Source organism: Amaranthus tricolor, chromosome 6 (genome assembly GCF_026212465.1).
Source record: "Amaranthus tricolor cultivar Red isolate AtriRed21 chromosome 6, ASM2621246v1, whole genome shotgun sequence".
Classification (NCBI taxonomy): Eukaryota; Viridiplantae; Streptophyta; class Magnoliopsida; order Caryophyllales; family Amaranthaceae; genus Amaranthus; species Amaranthus tricolor.
Genome location: NC_080052.1, coordinates 26,569,591 through 26,586,835, shown reverse-complemented (window position 1 = coordinate 26,586,835; position 17,245 = coordinate 26,569,591). Strand labels below are relative to the sequence as shown.

Below are 17,245 nucleotides of genomic sequence, written 5' to 3'. Positions count from 1 at the left end.
TAGCATTAAAATTTTATAATTTTTAATCAAATACAATTTAAAATATTTTATTATTAAATATATTTATTGACAAACGCGTAAAAATTAAATGAGATAATATTAATGAATAAAAAAGAGTAATAAACTTCAAATACAAATATAATTTATAATTGCAAGCAATTAAAATTCTTCACCAAACAAATGGATGAATGATGAATTTTTTTTTAAAAAAATACAAATAGCTAAAAACCACCTCTTTTTTCAAAAAGTACTAGTTTTTAGTTGACATCAATATTCAATTAATAATAATACCAAAGTATATAAGAAAAGTTTACTATAAAATTGAATTCCCTCTCCATTTTCTTGCCTTAAGGATTTCATAGCATATTCTTAATTATAAAAAAATCAACATTAACAATTCAACATTTCTTTAAATAATTTCATGTTTGAATTAATTTTTAATAATCTAACTTTTACCTTTAATTTAATATCAAGATATCCTAACAACAAACTAGGAACAAATGTGATTTTTAAAAGATATTCTAAAGATAAATTATTTATAACAAATCAATAAAAATTGAATTTTTAATTTCAATATTTCATTTTAAATAAAAGAAAAAATTACTTAGAATAATCTAATCTTTTCATATGTTTCTTATGATAATCTAACCTATCGATTAAACATTAATAATCTAAACTTTAGAGTTATTTTTTTAGAGTAAATTCTATAACCAAATGATTTATAACAAATTAAATTTTTTTAAAAAATAATAAAATAAAACTTCGATAAAGAAGTCAAAAAATTCTTATTTTATTTTTTAATTATTCAGAAATTCTATGTAAATTTTCAAAACTTTTTTTCTAAGTAAACCATGAAGTTGGGTAATAGTTAAATTTATAGGTGACATTATTGTAAAAAAAAATCATAAAAATATTAAATTATTTTAATAAATTTTCACTTTTGGAAAAATCCCAAAATATAAAACTCATGTAATCGTTAGTTTCCCCTTTAGAGCAATTATGTGGTAGAATTCCCCTCAAAAAAAAAAAAATTATTTGGTAGAAACCATTCTTTCCACAACAGTAGCCAAATTCTTAAGATTAAGCTCAATAATAGTATTAGCAAAATAACGTGTATCCTCCTCATTGCTATCTTCCGGTACATCAACCGTATAGCATTCTTCTACTAACGTCTTTTTATTCCCAATTCCATTTTCATCTTCTACCTCACTACACGAAGTAGTTGCTTGAAAATTAACAAGTTTATGGTCTCCATCAATAACCCTATACACTAACTCATGGTGCTCTTCATCAATCTTCTCCAGCCTTTCAATGCTAGTTTTTCCGGGTAGACCCGATGTAAAACAAACCCTTCGAATCGATCCAACTTCGCCCGACCCGGATATTAGAGTACAGGTTTTAACTAGTTTTTTGAATACATGGGGTTGGTCAAATTGCTTAATGATCGACCATACCAGTGGGAGTGGTGCGTTGATGGTTTGTAAGATCGAGCCACTGCATCGGTGGTGGTGATGAAATTGACCGTGATTGACCATTAGACCGAGAGGATGATAGTTGAGATAAAATAGAATTAAAATGAAAGAATTTAGGTTAGTTTAGTAAGAATTTGAATGGGGTAATTAAATTGTTGGTGATTATGAGTTGGTTTTGGGTTATAAATAGGGAAGAATTAGCGGTGGTGTGCAAATTGCAAATTGGAGTAAGGCGGTTTTAGGAATGATCGTGAAGAGATGAAAGTTGTATTGTGGTTTGCCTCGAGAAAGATGGTTTAGATCACGTGCTTGCGCACTTCACGATGACATCCGGTGCGGTCACTTTATTTTTGATTTGTTAAAATCTCATTCGATTTGATTTTTTTTTACTCTATTTATGATTTTAATTTGATTTTTATATTTGTAATTATGTAAAAAATTAACGTGGACGGTATGAAATAATTGGCCTATAACTAATCTTATAATTTAAATGAACATCTAAAATATATAATTATATGTCTCTTTGATTTTATTATATAATACACTATAATCTCTCCCATTAATTTCTGTAATATAGCAAAATTAAAAATAAAAAAATAAAATGCTTACTTTAAATTTAGAAAGTTTACAAGTTATAATTAATTTTCTATAAATAATTATCTGCAAGCTAAATAATACTTAAATGACTAGTTCAGTGCACAATGAAATCTTTTATAGAAGTAATGTTGTAGTTATTAAATATAAGTAACATTGTCAAATGGAAGTAGTACTTATTAACGTAGTCAGACTACGTGTATGATTAATTATGTATTTTCTTCTATTAATTATTATTATCCTATTGATTTTTTTGATATTAATACTTATCAAATGGGCCAGTAGAGTTATTTTCATTAGGAGCAGAGTACAGATTTTAGATGTCTTACTTATTTATTGTGATTTTTTTAAAATGAGGCTCTTTATTATATTAAAAGATAAAAATATTTCACTTCAAGAAAAATAATTTAAAACAAAATATATTATAACATTAGATTACTTAAAATATAAAAAAAATTTACAAACAAATCACTTATAAATTATTTCTTGAAACTGGGCCTGAATAGCACCATTTAATATTTGAGACCCCTTATTTCGAGGGGCCTTAGGCAGTTGGCTACCTGAAATGCCCCAAGAACCGTCCATGATTATGGTAAAAAAAAGTCGCAAATAAGCTTAAAATAAAAAATTAATATGCTATCATTGTGTTAGTTAAGTTATTTAATACATATATAAAATGTGTTAATTAAGTTATTTAATATATATATAAAATGCATTTCACAGTGAGACCGTCTTATATTAGTATTTTCTTCTTTTTAATGTCTTTTTTATTTTGTTATAATTTTCTTTTATAAAAAAAGATATGTACTCGCTATTTTGTTATTTGCTTTGGAACATTTTAGTTTTTCCTCTAATATTGCACTAATAATTGTTTATCTCTCCTAAAAGCCAAGGGGAACTCGAGCACTGATAAAAATTTTAGACTAACTCAACTCATCTGTTTTTATTCGCGCACAAGTCAATGACGTCGTTTGATCATTTTTGCGACCAAGGCACGTCGTTTTTACTTCCATTAAGGTAAGAATATTGATTTTTTTATTGAAAAAATTGTCCGGAATAATATTACATATTGTCCATTTATTGTGAATATCATTACTATTAATTATTTCTAAATAATCGAAATTATTTGTTGAAAGCACCATTTTCTATATTTTAACCGGCTATTATAGGTACCTACCATCAAAGAGAAATAGACACTTCAAAAAAATGGCACAATTTTGACTAAAAGTTTCCGACTAACCGAAATAGTCGGAAATTTCCGACTGAAAGACGTTAGTCGGAAATTTCGATTAAATTGCTACTGAATTACTTTTTGGTCGTAATTTTAAATTAAAAAAAATAAAATTTACCATTAATTTTTTTCTGATTGAATTTTAATTAGAAAATTTACCGACCAAATGAAGTTAGTTGGTAAAAGTTTTATCTAAAAGGAAAGTCAAATACTCCCAAAAAAAAAGAAATACTAAGAATAAATTAAGATATGCTTTTTTTGGTCAATGCGTGGCATGATAATATTGGGTGGTGATCAAATTGATGGTATAAAAATTTTATTATTATGGATTCTAATTCTAAAGACTAAAGTTAAGAGAATTTTAGGAATGCACATATACTCTTGATAAAAATATTCAGTAATTTTGTCTTAATTTGCCTAGTCGTAACAAAATAGGAGTAATAAATTATAAAAAGTAACAGTGAGTAATTTACAAATTTTGATTCTTTATCAATGGCACAACTCCTTGAAACTATAATATACAACTAATATTATGATACACTAATTATATATACTAATACAACTAATATTATACTAATAATAATACTACACCTAGGACTACTAGTTACGACTAATACTACATTTAATAATAATAATAATAATAATAATAATAATAATAATAATAATAATAATAATCAAGTAATACAACTAATTATATACTAATACTACATTAATTCAACTAATTATATATTAATACAAGTACTATTATACTAATGATACCCTACTACTACTAACATAATAATACTGCACTAATAAGACTAATTACATACTAATACTACACTAAGACGATTAATTACATCTAATACTACATATAATAATAATAATAATAATAATAATAATAATAATAATAATAATAATAATAATAATAATGCACTAATACGAGTACTAATATACTTATATAACTAATAATATAATAATACACTAATACAACTAATACAAGTTATAATATAATAAGACAACTAATAATATACTAATACAACTAATAATACTACTACACTAATACGAAATACTAATACTAAGACGACTAATCATATTAATACTATTAACAATACACTAATATGACTAACTATATACCACTAACTAGTATTATACTATTGATATACTAGTGCGACTAATAATGCACCAATACGATAATAATAATAATAATAATAATAATAATAATAATAATAATAATAATAATAATAATGCACTAAGTGGTAGGACTGTTATTATGTTATAAGTTCAATAACATAGCTTAGACTTTAACTGATCAACTCTTGGCCTACTAGTTGGAGCATGGATGTAATATACATGAGGTTTTAGGTTTGAAACTTTCCCAAGGCATTTGTGTTTAAAGCAAGTGATGGGAGCCACGTTAGCGCAATGTGGGCATGTAGTGGTTGCCACGTGGGTATATGACGTGGCATATCCCTTTTATCCATTTTTTTTTCCGACCAACCAGGTGGTCGGAAATTTGTTAACAACCCGGGCCCTCGGATCGCCGATGACTACTCATGGAGACTGTAGACTGGCCCCACAGACCAACACAAGTCTTTCCAGCGCACTTTGGTCTCACTCGTGCGCATCATAAAAAACTAGGGTGTAACAATTGTAAAAATCTGTGGAGTTCCTAGTAAATGGACTCCCATAAAAAGAAGATCCACCTTGTTGATATGAGTAGTCAATCAATTCTTTTAACGCTAAATCTAGGGTATAACATTTGTAAAAAACTTTTTTCTTGTCATTTTGGGATAAATTCTAAAATAGTATTTTCCGACTAACTTATTAGTCGAAAATTAGTCGAAAAATTTTTATTTAGAAAATAATTAGTAGAGATTATAATGAGCAATAAGTGAGACTTTTGGACAATTTTTCCTTTTTTATTCTCAAATGATCAATTGTTCTAATTAAAGTCGATCCATAACTTGTTCGTGCAACCTTTTCTCCGATGATCATAATTTGGGTCATTGTTAAAGAAGATACTCTATTTGTTTCATTGAGTTTGCACTATATGATTGAAAAATTCTTTAGATATTTAAGTCGATCAAATGGTGTATACTCAAAGGGACGTACTTGTAAAGTTTGTTTCGTAAGCCTAAACAAAACTAATATGCCAAATTATCTTTAGAATTAACTATTATTATTTTTATTTAGAATCATGGGTTAGATTTTCATCCTTGTAACAAATGTTAGCATTGATTCTCATAATTTCTGATTTAAATTTATTCTCTCTCCTTACTTATAGAAATTCTTTAGTCTTTCCTAATAAAAACACATTTTTACTTCTTTTCATTTTATCGTTTGATATCGAACCGATCTCTAAAACCATTCTACTCGATCCATTGTGCATGAAACATATTTTAGATAAGGTAAAATCTCATTGCAAGGTTTTAAAATCAAGAACTTTTACACAAGGAAAACAGAAAATACATAATACTCCAAGAGTTTAACTAACAATAGGGGCTAAATTTAAATATAATGCATAACACTTCTATATTATAATTAATTATTTATTAATCACTTCAATTATATCAACGCATAGAAGCAAACCGGTTTTTCACCAACTGAAGAGGTTCATGTGTATTTATCTTCTCACTGCCTTCAAACTTGTTAGTCCATGGTAACTTTAGTTTTGCTATCTCCTTTTTCTTTGCAGCCACTCCAAGGAAGTCTCCTGGGTTCTAAATAACATCATGGGGAAGTAAAATTAGTAATTATATATCCTAATAATTAACATTGTAATTTATATATTTTTTGTGACAATTTTATGACTTTTTAAAGTTCTATAATCTAGTTCAAAACTTATAATCAATTGTTTAAAATTTTAATTGAGTTGTTTTTTAACATGATATAAAAAGTTAATAAAATATGCTACATATATATTATATCAGGATCATTTAGTTTCAAATCGTTAGTCAATGCAACATGCTAGATAAAAAGTGATAAGAAGATTAAATCAATTGTCTAATTATCTTAAGCTTAATCTTTTAGTTGATAATATTTTTAACTTGCTACAAAACCGATTGTATACTTATCTCAAGTTACGAGTTCTATTCTCATCTACACATGTTCTATTACTTTTTAATTGAAATATTTGACGTTTGATAGAGACTTAACATGTATTACATCTATGGCCCGTCTGGTAACCAACCGCGAATTAATAGCGTTATGAAAATAACTTTTAATGCAAATTTTCATGGAATGGACAAAGAATGACCGGAGAAAGACAAGTATGATCATAAACCTTGTCAAAATGTTTTCCTATCAAATTTAGCCTAAATTCTAATTACCATTACCACATTATGATATCAATAATTAAACGGACCGCTATAGTTCTTGTCTTACCATTCCCATCACCACATTATACAAAGTCAATCTTAAAACTTAAATAAAGTCGAATTACCTTTCATCTAAAAAATATCTTAGAATCTTAACAATTAATTTAAATTTTTAATTTATATATCATAAAATATATAACATATCTTGAGACCATTAGTTAAAACTTTTAGATGAGTGACCCTATACTTTGGCAAAAGCAATTTGGACAACGCAATAATAGAAGTTCAGGCAAAAGATCAGATTGATACCTTGAGACACAATCCAGCACGGGTATCACAAATAGGAAACTCATGAGGACAACAAGAGTTATCATCAGCACAACAAACAGCATGAGGGAACCCACAACAACCATACATGAAACAATAGTTAAAAATCTCTAATATGCAACAACATGTTTGTCCTGGTGGACAATATGAAAAATCACCACATATTGTAGGAATGGGAGGTGGTGGGACTGGTGGTTTCGGCGGCAAAGGAGGTATATGTGGTGGTGGTGGTGGTGGTGGTGGAGGAGGAGGCGATGGCGGCGGCGGCGGAGGAGAAGATGGTGAAGGAAATGGAGAAGGGGAAGAAGGGATTTGGGTTGGATAGGAAGCTTGATAGTTAACTCCACAAACACCAAAGGGTAAGTTAGTGTTCCTTCTTAAGTGCATGTATCCATTCATTCCCCATGATTCTCCCCAGGAGTTTTTCACAATCCAGTAGTCTTTTCCATTTTCAGAACCATACCCAACTATCAGTACTGCGTGGTCAACGTCACTTGGGTTGCTTGAACATACACCTTCATAGATACCCTGCAAATTTCTTACTCCATTTTAGTAAATTAAAGCTATAATTACATGTTAAAGAGTATATAATATATGTTTGGGGTCTCAACCATCAGACATTGGGGTCTAAACTATTAGCTTTATATTAGCTGATGGTTAAAGCCCTAAGAATCTATATATGCAACTTTCTGAATGAAGCAATTATTCAAGTAAAAGTTAAAGCTTATAGTTAAGGTCCTACAAGAATATGTTATATACTCTAATATTGGAATTAATAATGTCAAGTATAAAGAATACTTGTGTTGTGTTGGGGTATTCCCTCTCACTTGGAGGAAGAACCCAATTAATATTTTAATATGGACTTAATTTTATATTAGTATTGGGCTAATATAATAATTATAATAAGTAATTAAAAAAATTATAAAAAGATATAAAAGGGCAGTAAGTTGTGTTGATTACACTACATGCACAAAACAAAAAAAGTGAGAAAGAAATCGCCATTTGTATTTCGTTTTGTGTCAAATTTTGACACGGTGTTCCTGTCTATCCAACCTACATATTCAACAGTTGGATTGTCGTTTTGTGCATTATAAGTGGGTAATTTGTATTATGTCCTAATTTATCTTAATTATTATTTAACCACTTTTGAGTGATGTTTTTGGGTTGTTTGGTATTTGTATTACCTCTAGTATTGTCTAGAGAAGATTTTGGTTGTACCCATTAATTTTATTGGTGATTAGTGGAAGAGTTTGGTTCCACTTACGGTCCCGTGGTTTTTTCCCGCATTGGGTTTCCACGTAAAATATCGTGTGTGCTTTACTTTCCGTATTTTTACTTTATTGTGCTTGACTGTGAGATTATTATTGTTTGTTTGATTGGATTGGTTATTTTTGCTCATCTAACAACACAAAGGGAGAAAGTGTATGTGTTATATTGTCACTTTTCTCAACATGTTGCCTCTAGCTACACTTAAATTTAGCCCAATAAACTCTTGTGTGAATGATCATGAGAGTATTTAACATATATTGAGGCTATAAAAATGAGTTTAAGCTAATGATTAAGATCAGATAATATCTTATATACTATCACTCTTATCCTTCATCATCTGTTAAAAGATATATCAGTATATGTCTCAATTTCTTAGATGTGATTTTTAAGTAAATAATTTTGAGTCATATTTGGCAAATGGTATAATTTAATTTATAATTACTTACTCCATAATATAGTTGAAAATCAAATGTAGATCCTTGGAGAGCAACAGTAACAGGTTGGTTAACCACAGCACACAAAAGAGCACTTTCTGATATGTCAACATTTTCATAACCATCTATGCTTACCACTTTGTTTGCCACCTGAAAATGTATTTAACATCAATACTAATTTTATCGGAAAACCATACAAACATAAAACAAATAATTCCTAATAGGTTTCGTTTCTTTTGCTATATTAGAGAATATTGTTAAATGAGTGTCACTAAGTAGTATATTTTAGTAAGCTTTGAAACTCGTGAAAATAAAGATGAGGTACAAAATTTTCTACATTTGTAAAATATCTGACTGTATAAAATTTTTAAAAATAAGAAGCCTCAAATATTAAACAATACATAATAATTAATTTGTTTAATAGGGCTGGCTTGACCAAGTGCAAGTCGTGCCAACATCCCATGCTCCAAAAAATTTTAGTTTATAACTAGTGCTAAGGTTCGAATTTTTCTATATACATACAATAGTTTAGGGGCCCATAAATAATCTTTCGCTCTGAGCCCTTAAAAACCTAGGGCTGGTCCTAATGTTCAAAACCAATACGTAACATACAAGCTAAATGATAAATTTGTCATTGGGCTTGTACTGCATACGAGTCCAATGAGATTTCATCCTAAAATCAATTAGTAATAAAAAAAATAACCATCAAGCTTATTATGTATTAGTCAATTTCTCTATAAATTTTTGGATGTGGAATAATATGTGTGTTATAATCAAAACTAAGATATAAAATTATTTGTCCGTTTTTGCTATGGCATGGCGATGCTAACCTTGCTACCAATACAGGCACTTTTAACACCAGTATAAGGGTAGGCATCTTCAGTGTCAATACCACCAGTAGCCATGACCCATTCAAAAGCATTTTGCATAATACCACCATCACAACCATCATCAATTCTATCACAATCTACTAATTCTTGTTCTGATAGGCTTATTAGTTCTCCTGTGTTTATTGCATTGATTGATTCTATGGCTCCGGTTGCAGAGAATGCCCAACAGCTCCCTGTTGACAACAAGTCAATTAGGTATCTGTTAATAATCACCGACCCGTATTAGAAGAAACAGAGGGTGCGTATAATAGAGGGCGTAGCTTTGGTACAATATCAGTGTATGTTTCATCCCATAATCACCGGATGAGCCCACTCGTTTGAGCACACCTATAAGGCACTCGTGAGCTCGGGCCCATAAGTTCACGGGTAATTATGTTGTAGATACAGGGTGGACAGTTATAGGGCGGGGCGGATTGATAAGGTGCAGGGCAATTGAATATGGGGCATGTAAGAGCTCATTATTCATATCCATCATCCAGTCCGGGGCCGTTTCGTTTATCTTTGGGCCCCAGATTAAATAATAAAAAGACCCATAAAAACTTAAGGCATAAAGAATAATGTAATACACATTTTATTTTATTGTTGATATTTAAATTACTGTAAAAAATACTAAGAACTCATATCATTTGACAAAAAATATAACTTAAATCTAAATATAATTTAAATTAATAAAACTAATATACATAAAAATAGTCTTTTTGAATCCTTAAAAATTTTTGGGCCCTGGGCGGTGACCCGCTTTGCCCTTACTAATCGACGGCCATATCATCCACCTACTACACGATACGCATGACGGATAAGACTTTTCATATCAATATCCACACACTACTCAACAAATTTGTACTACCCACAAATCCCAACTTTGGCAAATATATAGATGCAAAACCCGTATAATTTTATCAATCTATCATCTCAAAGTTTTTTATGACAATTTCGCCACCCACCCCATACTATTTAAAAATAAACAGTTCGTTAGTTGGGTCATGGGTGTTAATTATTTGGCATTAAATATGGATGTCCAGAATATTTGAAGAATAGTAGCTAGGAAACATGCGTTAACAATAGTTTGATGGTGAACAATATAGAAGAAAAAAACAAACGAGCGAACCTTCCTGGTCACTAACTTTCTACTTTCTACTTTCTACCAATGATCCTACCATATACTCCTTATGTACACAATATTTTTATTTTAATTTATCCCTAAAAAATTCTCGTTATTATATTTTTATTTTTATAAAAACGATCATTATTTTCTTTATTTTTAATTTTATTTCAAAATATCTTTTATTTATCTTATTTTTAATCTATGGATACAATTTACTTATATTTATTTTTTTTATTAATATAAATGTAGAGGTGAATTGTTGTAATTTATTAAAAATATAGAATAATATCAATCATTCATTACCAAAAATAGAGCTATTTGGGCAAAAGGGATTCACTTGACAACTAACTTTTTTTTAATAGTAAGGACAAATTAATACGTGTTGCATGTGGGAAATAGTGTTTTTTTACAAACATTATTTTATTTACTTTTTGTTCTTTAATCTGAATAGTGATTGTATTTTTACCTGAATAGTAACAAAAAACTAATAAACAAATTAAACAAAAAATCAATTATTAAACAAGGCAATATGTATACTAGCTCACACGGACGAGCACCACTTTCAATACTCACTTCTTAATAAAACGGTCCATAGAAAACCACCAAAAATTGTTCTCCTACCATACTCCATACCTTATTGCTAAAAACAATCAATCAAAACCACAACCAAAACAAAATAGCTATTCACGCATGCAATCAATTATTTTTTGCTATTTAAATTTGCATTATTTTTTATTTTATATTATTTAAATCATTTGTTTATTTGAAAAACAAATCTCGGCACCTTTTTTAGTCTCGTCTTAAGTTAATATTAAATTTATTGTCGACAAGTAAAAATGAACAACTCGACATTCTTCTTTATAATCAACCAAAAACAACAATATGACTACCTCACTAGTACAAAGAAGTAATTGAATAATAAATACAATTTTCTTTTCCGCTCGTCTGGTATGTGACCATTCCATCATGAAACAGATCTAAATAATTACTAATTTTTTTCTCTAATTGATCATTTTAAAATTCTAAGTGATCGCTTTAATAAATGAAATGTTCATGAGTCAGTTCAAATAAAGATAGTCACACCATCAAACTATTTTATTTCAGAATTTGTGTTTTCTTTGGATAAATATTAACCTTCAGAAACAAAAATTGAAGGATCAGAACGTCGAAAATCAAAACCAAAATCTAAAAAAAAAACAAAAAAAACTAAAGTGATTTAATAATTAGAAAGAAAGCACATACCACATTGACCTTGATTTTTGACTTTAGTAACCACCCCTTTCTTTCTCCAATCCAAAGACCGTGGAGCATCACACATACTAACGTAGCTCCGACTCGAATAATTCATCATCGAACCTAAAACAGAAGGACTCTTCTTCTTACTAAAATACTTCTCCTTAAACTCATCATTACTCATATCAGCAAAACGGGTCAACCCGACCTTAAACCCGTTTTCATTCGAGTTTTTCTCAATAACATACTCAACACTTCGTTTAAAATTCTCATAAGCCTTAACCTTATCTTCATCTTTTTCGTATAACTTCCCATGCTTCTCCCTCCATTCTTGGAAAAGCTGGGTCATCAAATTCCCTGACTGCAAAACTTCGGGTCCATATCCAAACCCGGTTATGGAGTACTGGCCCGGAAGTTCGGCCCGAAGTAGGTACACTGAGAAAGAGATGGATATGAGTAAAAGGAGAAAGGAATAATGGGTTGGTATATATGTTCCCATTTGTTACTGGGTTGGTTTATCGAGTTGTAAGATGAAATATATGAAGTATATATAAATGTGATGAATGATGATAGATAGTTTAATTGAGTTGGTTTTGGTAGGTTTCCTTGTTAGATTTTAGTGTTATTAAGAGAGTATACATCATTGTTATAAAATCTGAGCTACCAGCTGACAGTCTATATGGACACAAAGGACTAATAATAATGTGGTGGGGCTTTGACATTGAAAACATAAATGCATTACATTTAAAGGTGTGAAAGATGCATTTCACGTTTGTCACTAATATACTCCCCCAAATCCACTAATAATCTTGTATTTGTTTTTTTGGATATTATTCATTTCTTATTTTTAATTTATATTTTATTATTAATTTATAAGTTAAAACATAGTTAAGTGAGATTTTATTTGATTTGTCTCAATTAATACAAAGATTATTAATATTAACTTTTCATAATTTTTAATTATATACAATCAGAAATATTAAGAATTAAATAAATGCATTGGATAAAGTGTATAAAGCAAAAGAGACATTACTAATAAATTAGGGGAGGATAAATTTTGTGCAAACAAAGGAAGAAAAAAGGTTAAAAATAATTAATTAATAAGCGAGTTAAAAAAATATATAAATGGTATGAAAAGATAAATTATATATATAGATGGAAATTTAAGAAAAAGTGTGAATTGAATCATGCCTATAAATAAAAATATACTGGTAGCTGATTATATTGGCAGATTTGTCCAACTAATTTTATTGACTGTTTGATCAGCTGATTTTGAAGACATTGTTATGGGCAACTTATTTAAAAACAGTTTATTTATAATAATATGATATTTCAATGAGTTAATTTACCAAACACTAGTATTAGAGAGTTTTTAACCACTCAACTCTCTATTTATATTAAAATAAGCTAAGATTATCTAATAAATTATTTTGCCAAAACACGTTCGAACTAAAAAAAGAAAGCAAAACCTTTGAGACATAATGAGTAATAGTGTGTGTTTATTGTATAATCATTTTTTAGATAATTAATAAAATTATATAGCTCAAATTAGAATCGAAGTCGAGAGTTAATTAGTTGAGGAGAGGTTGAAAATTTTCATATCTATCACCACAGATAACATTTTTTAATGATCTGATGAGGGCTTAAAAATTACAAGGATTTTAGAGTATTTGATCAAATTGTGGTGGGTTTTTTTTTCGTCCACTTATGACTCTTATCAGTGAGAAATAATTTTTTAGAAACAAATTTTATATAAGATGTAGCAATTATCATATTTTTCTAGTAATGTTCTTAGTTTGGTTCTCGTCCAACTTTCCCATTATCTCATTCAACCATATAATAATATCAAAATTTGATACATTTTCTTATATGTTATGCCATTAAGTTTGCACTTTTTTGTACCTTCTCCCACTTATTTTTTCCAACATGTCTAATAAAATTAGGATAGGTGAAAATTAAATGACCCAATTGACATTGCTAATTTCTTATATAGTCCATTTGTTGAAAATCAACTTATATAATTGTAAAAAAATCGAAGAAGAATAAAATTAAAGTGGACGATCATGAAAACTAATACTCTATTACTGGTTCATATAAACGACTCCTATTTTTTGATATTAAGATTATCACATTATTGTTTTTGCTGTTATTGTTTGTTGTCAATCTGTTGAAAATAAACTTATACATTAATTATATTCAAATAAATTCATTGGCTTTTTCTATATGCTGAAAATAAATCTACATATGATTTGTATTTGTCGAAAACAAACTATTTTTTGCTATCATCAAATAGAATTTATAGGCTTTTACTATTAGAGAATAACTAATATGTAAATTTATTTTAGTGGAATGAGAAATAGATGTTTTTTTTTATTAATGTTAATACATATATCCTAAATAAAAATAAAAGGTTGCAAGTCTTGCATCTTTTTAAAGATGGAGGAAGATCTTATATATTAACCAACTAACTAACCATGCAATCTAACGAATGGCGGGTAGAGGCCATGTAAGTGTTGGTTTTTGATCCATAAATTACAACAAACACGTTTATGATAAGAGTGTGGGCCGGTGGGATTTTGATTGGAAACATATACCTAGCAATAGGCTATACAAACAAGTTCACCAGGCAAGTCATTAATATTAAAATTGATGTATTTTTTGATGATATGTTTGTATGAGCTTATTGGATAATTTAAGTTTGTTTAACTATAATATTAAATAATATTATAATGGAAATTACTCCCTTTGTTTTTATATGTTATCTCATATTAGTGTCAAATTTTAACTACGAATTCTAATCGATCTATATGATAAAATATATTTATGTGTGATCTTAATAAATTTGTCTTAATATACACTTTCTATTAACAACTTCTAGAATTTTTAAAAACTCACAACAAAAATTATTTACTTTTAAGTTTGTATTGATATCTGCGAAAATACTGAATAAGAAGAACAAATGAAAATAGAGAAAATATAATATTCTATCTGTTTTCATTTGTTCTTCCCATTTACTTTTTGCGCATATCCTAATGTAATTTTAAAAGTCAAATAATTTTAATCGTGAGTTTTTAAAAATTTTATAAAGTTGATATTTAGAAAATATATATTGAAACAAATCTATCAAGATCCCATATGAATATGTGCTTTCATATAGATCAATGAAAGATCATAGTAAGATTTTCACACTTAAGAAAAATTCGTGAAAACAAAAGGAGTATATTTTATGTGCATTTATCATTTGCAACTCATTGTTAACTTAGCTTCACTTTTTCTCACTCAATTTTAGTTCCTCTAAAATCCTAGAATAAAGCTTCTCAATTTTTAACTCTTTTTTCTCTCTTAACAAGGACCCTTTTATAAACCTTATCAAACTGAAAGTAATAACTCCAAAAATTCCTAAGACACCAAAACACATAAAATTGGAAAAATAAAATAAAATCAACAAAATTATAAATTTATTAATTTAACGCGTCACCATTCAGTACATCCACGTTTAAACCTTGTAATAACATCTACTACTAAGAAAACTATTGCAAGTTCAGAGTAATACATAAACAAAGATAATATAAATACAATATCGAAAATTGACTCTTATCCTATTTGATTATTTTTCACAGACCAGTTTCTGAATAGATTTTTCAACTACTCATTTCCTTCAAATCCCTTGCTCTTTCTTGTATATCAATATCCTAACCAACTAAAACTAAACCCGAGAACTATGATTTAGTCTATTAGTCGAGAATTTTCTTAATTTGAGAAATATCATCATCATATTTAGTATATCCCAATTATAAAAAACTATAGGTATGATCTGGAGAGGAAAGAAAGACAACAATTCATATCTATAAAGGAGAACGTGACTCAACTCGAAAAAGATCAAGAAAAATTCCTAAGCGAATAGGACTGAATAAAGCTAAAGCTAACTCCTGTAAGCCTGCATCTTATCACACAAGTGTAAATTACCTTACACATAAAATAAAAACATTAAACAAAAAGAAATAAAATGAAAAAAAAAACGAGTAAAAGTCGGCGATCAAAAATTTGAAAATCACCACCTCCCCTCTTGCCCAAAAAAATTCTATGATCTAACCCGAAAAAAAAATAAAAATAAAAAATAAAAACTAAAAAAAAAATAAAAAAAATAGTCTAAGGAATCATTTGCTCGGCAATCCTAGCCAAAGATTTAAGATTAAGACCAACAAGCGTATCAACAAACAACCGAGTATCCTCCTCGTTACTATCTTGCGGCACATCAACAGTATATCTTTGCCTTACAATCGTCCTTATTTCGCTTTTCGTCGCACCTTCTTGTTCGACGGACAGCCTAGCTTTATAGTTAGCTAGACGACGACTATGGTCACCACCCACAAGACTAAACACCATAAAATGCATATCGTCGTTAAGCTCGTCGAGCCGCTCGATGCTTGTGGTTGCTGGGAAGCCACTTACATGGGTTATGTTGCAAAATGAGCCTAAATTATTGGTAGAACCGTCTGAAGAAGATGATCTAATGAACAATTTATAGGCTTTTGGGTTGTGAAATTGTCGTACTATTGACCATACTACTTCTAATGGTGCGTTTATGGCTTGTTCTACGCTAAAACTGCATTGTTTTGATTTAGAAGGTATATTAATATTAATATATCCTTGATTTGTTGCTTGTAATGCTGGTAACCCCATTTTGCTTGTTTTGTGTTTTTAGTTTTGAAGAAGAAAATAAAATAAAGCAACAATTTTTATGGTATGTTTGAAAGTATATATGTTCAGAATATGTTGTATTATATTTATAGTTATAAATAAATTATTGAAGATACTCCAATAGTAAGGCGGTTTCAAGATATGTTGGGGTGCATTCATATAAAACCATGTCATCATACTCATCAACTCATCATGACCATGATATCTTTAATTTTATCAATTTTTTATTTTTTATCATAAAGTAGGCGTGTAATGTTATAAAGAAGATCATTCTAAATTTCTGACCATGACTTCTAACTATTTCAATCAAAAAGTTAAATGGATGATATAGTTAGATATTTTAGAGGTTGATGTAGTAAGTGGAATTAAATTGTTATTTTTCCAAAGTATTAGTAAATCATATTATTTATTTTTTTTAATTGTTTTATTTATAGAAAAACAAATGTGATGATAAATTGTATTATAGACTTTGCATATAACATGACTCATAAAAATAAAATGTCAAACTTAATTATATATTAGTTCATAACTCATTAATTTTTATAAGACATGAAATTCCATGTGACTTACACGATTATTTCAAAAAAAAAAAAAAAAAAACGTAGTATTTAATTTAAAATTCATTTCAAATTTGTAAGCGGAGAGAGCCACGTCGTTCCAATACATAATTTATTGTAAAAAGAAAAGGATAAG

At 28.6% G+C, this 17,245-nt stretch overlaps 3 protein-coding genes across 3 annotated transcripts; all 3 read right to left on the bottom strand.

Annotated features, from left to right (window-relative positions):
- Positions 1-1,031: 1,031 nt before the first annotated feature.
- On the bottom strand, positions 1,032-1,535 carry LOC130815720 (abscisic acid receptor PYL12-like). The gene has a single exon (XM_057682204.1). The coding sequence runs from the start codon at positions 1,533-1,535 to the stop codon at positions 1,032-1,034; it is 504 nt and encodes a 167-aa protein (XP_057538187.1).
- A 4,122-nt stretch (positions 1,536-5,657) lies between these two features.
- On the bottom strand, positions 5,658-12,496 carry LOC130815314 (low-temperature-induced cysteine proteinase-like). Its single transcript, XM_057681733.1, has 5 exons — positions 11,861-12,496; positions 9,454-9,686; positions 8,636-8,773; positions 6,903-7,448; positions 5,658-5,996 (listed from the first exon to the last, which is right to left on the bottom strand). The coding sequence occupies exons 1-5, from the start codon at positions 12,348-12,350 to the stop codon at positions 5,847-5,849; spliced, it is 1,557 nt and encodes a 518-aa protein (XP_057537716.1). The 5' UTR covers positions 12,351-12,496; the 3' UTR covers positions 5,658-5,846.
- Positions 12,497-16,000: 3,504 nt separating this feature from the next.
- LOC130815719 (abscisic acid receptor PYL12-like) lies at positions 16,001-16,534 on the bottom strand. Its single transcript, XM_057682203.1, has one exon. The coding sequence runs from the start codon at positions 16,532-16,534 to the stop codon at positions 16,001-16,003; it is 534 nt and encodes a 177-aa protein (XP_057538186.1).
- Between the last annotated feature and the right edge of the window lie 711 nt (positions 16,535-17,245).

Excerpts from the sequence above, each read along its gene's own strand:
- LOC130815720 (XM_057682204.1), bottom strand. The coding sequence starts at position 1,535 with ATGGTCAATCACGGTCAATTTCATCACCACCACCGATGCAGTGGCTCG.
- LOC130815314 (XM_057681733.1), bottom strand. The coding sequence starts at position 12,350 with ATGGGAACATATATACCAACCCATTATTCCTTTCTCCTTTTACTCATA. Across the intron at positions 8,774-9,453 it reads GTGCCTGTATTGGTAGCAAG|GTGGCAAACAAAGTGGTAAG; the intron begins GTTAGCATCGCC and ends ATACATTTTCAG. Across the intron at positions 7,449-8,635 it reads ATTTTCAACTATATTATGGA|GGTATCTATGAAGGTGTATG; the intron begins GTAAGTAATTAT and ends AGAAATTTGCAG.
- LOC130815719 (XM_057682203.1), bottom strand. The coding sequence starts at position 16,534 with ATGGGGTTACCAGCATTACAAGCAACAAATCAAGGATATATTAATATT.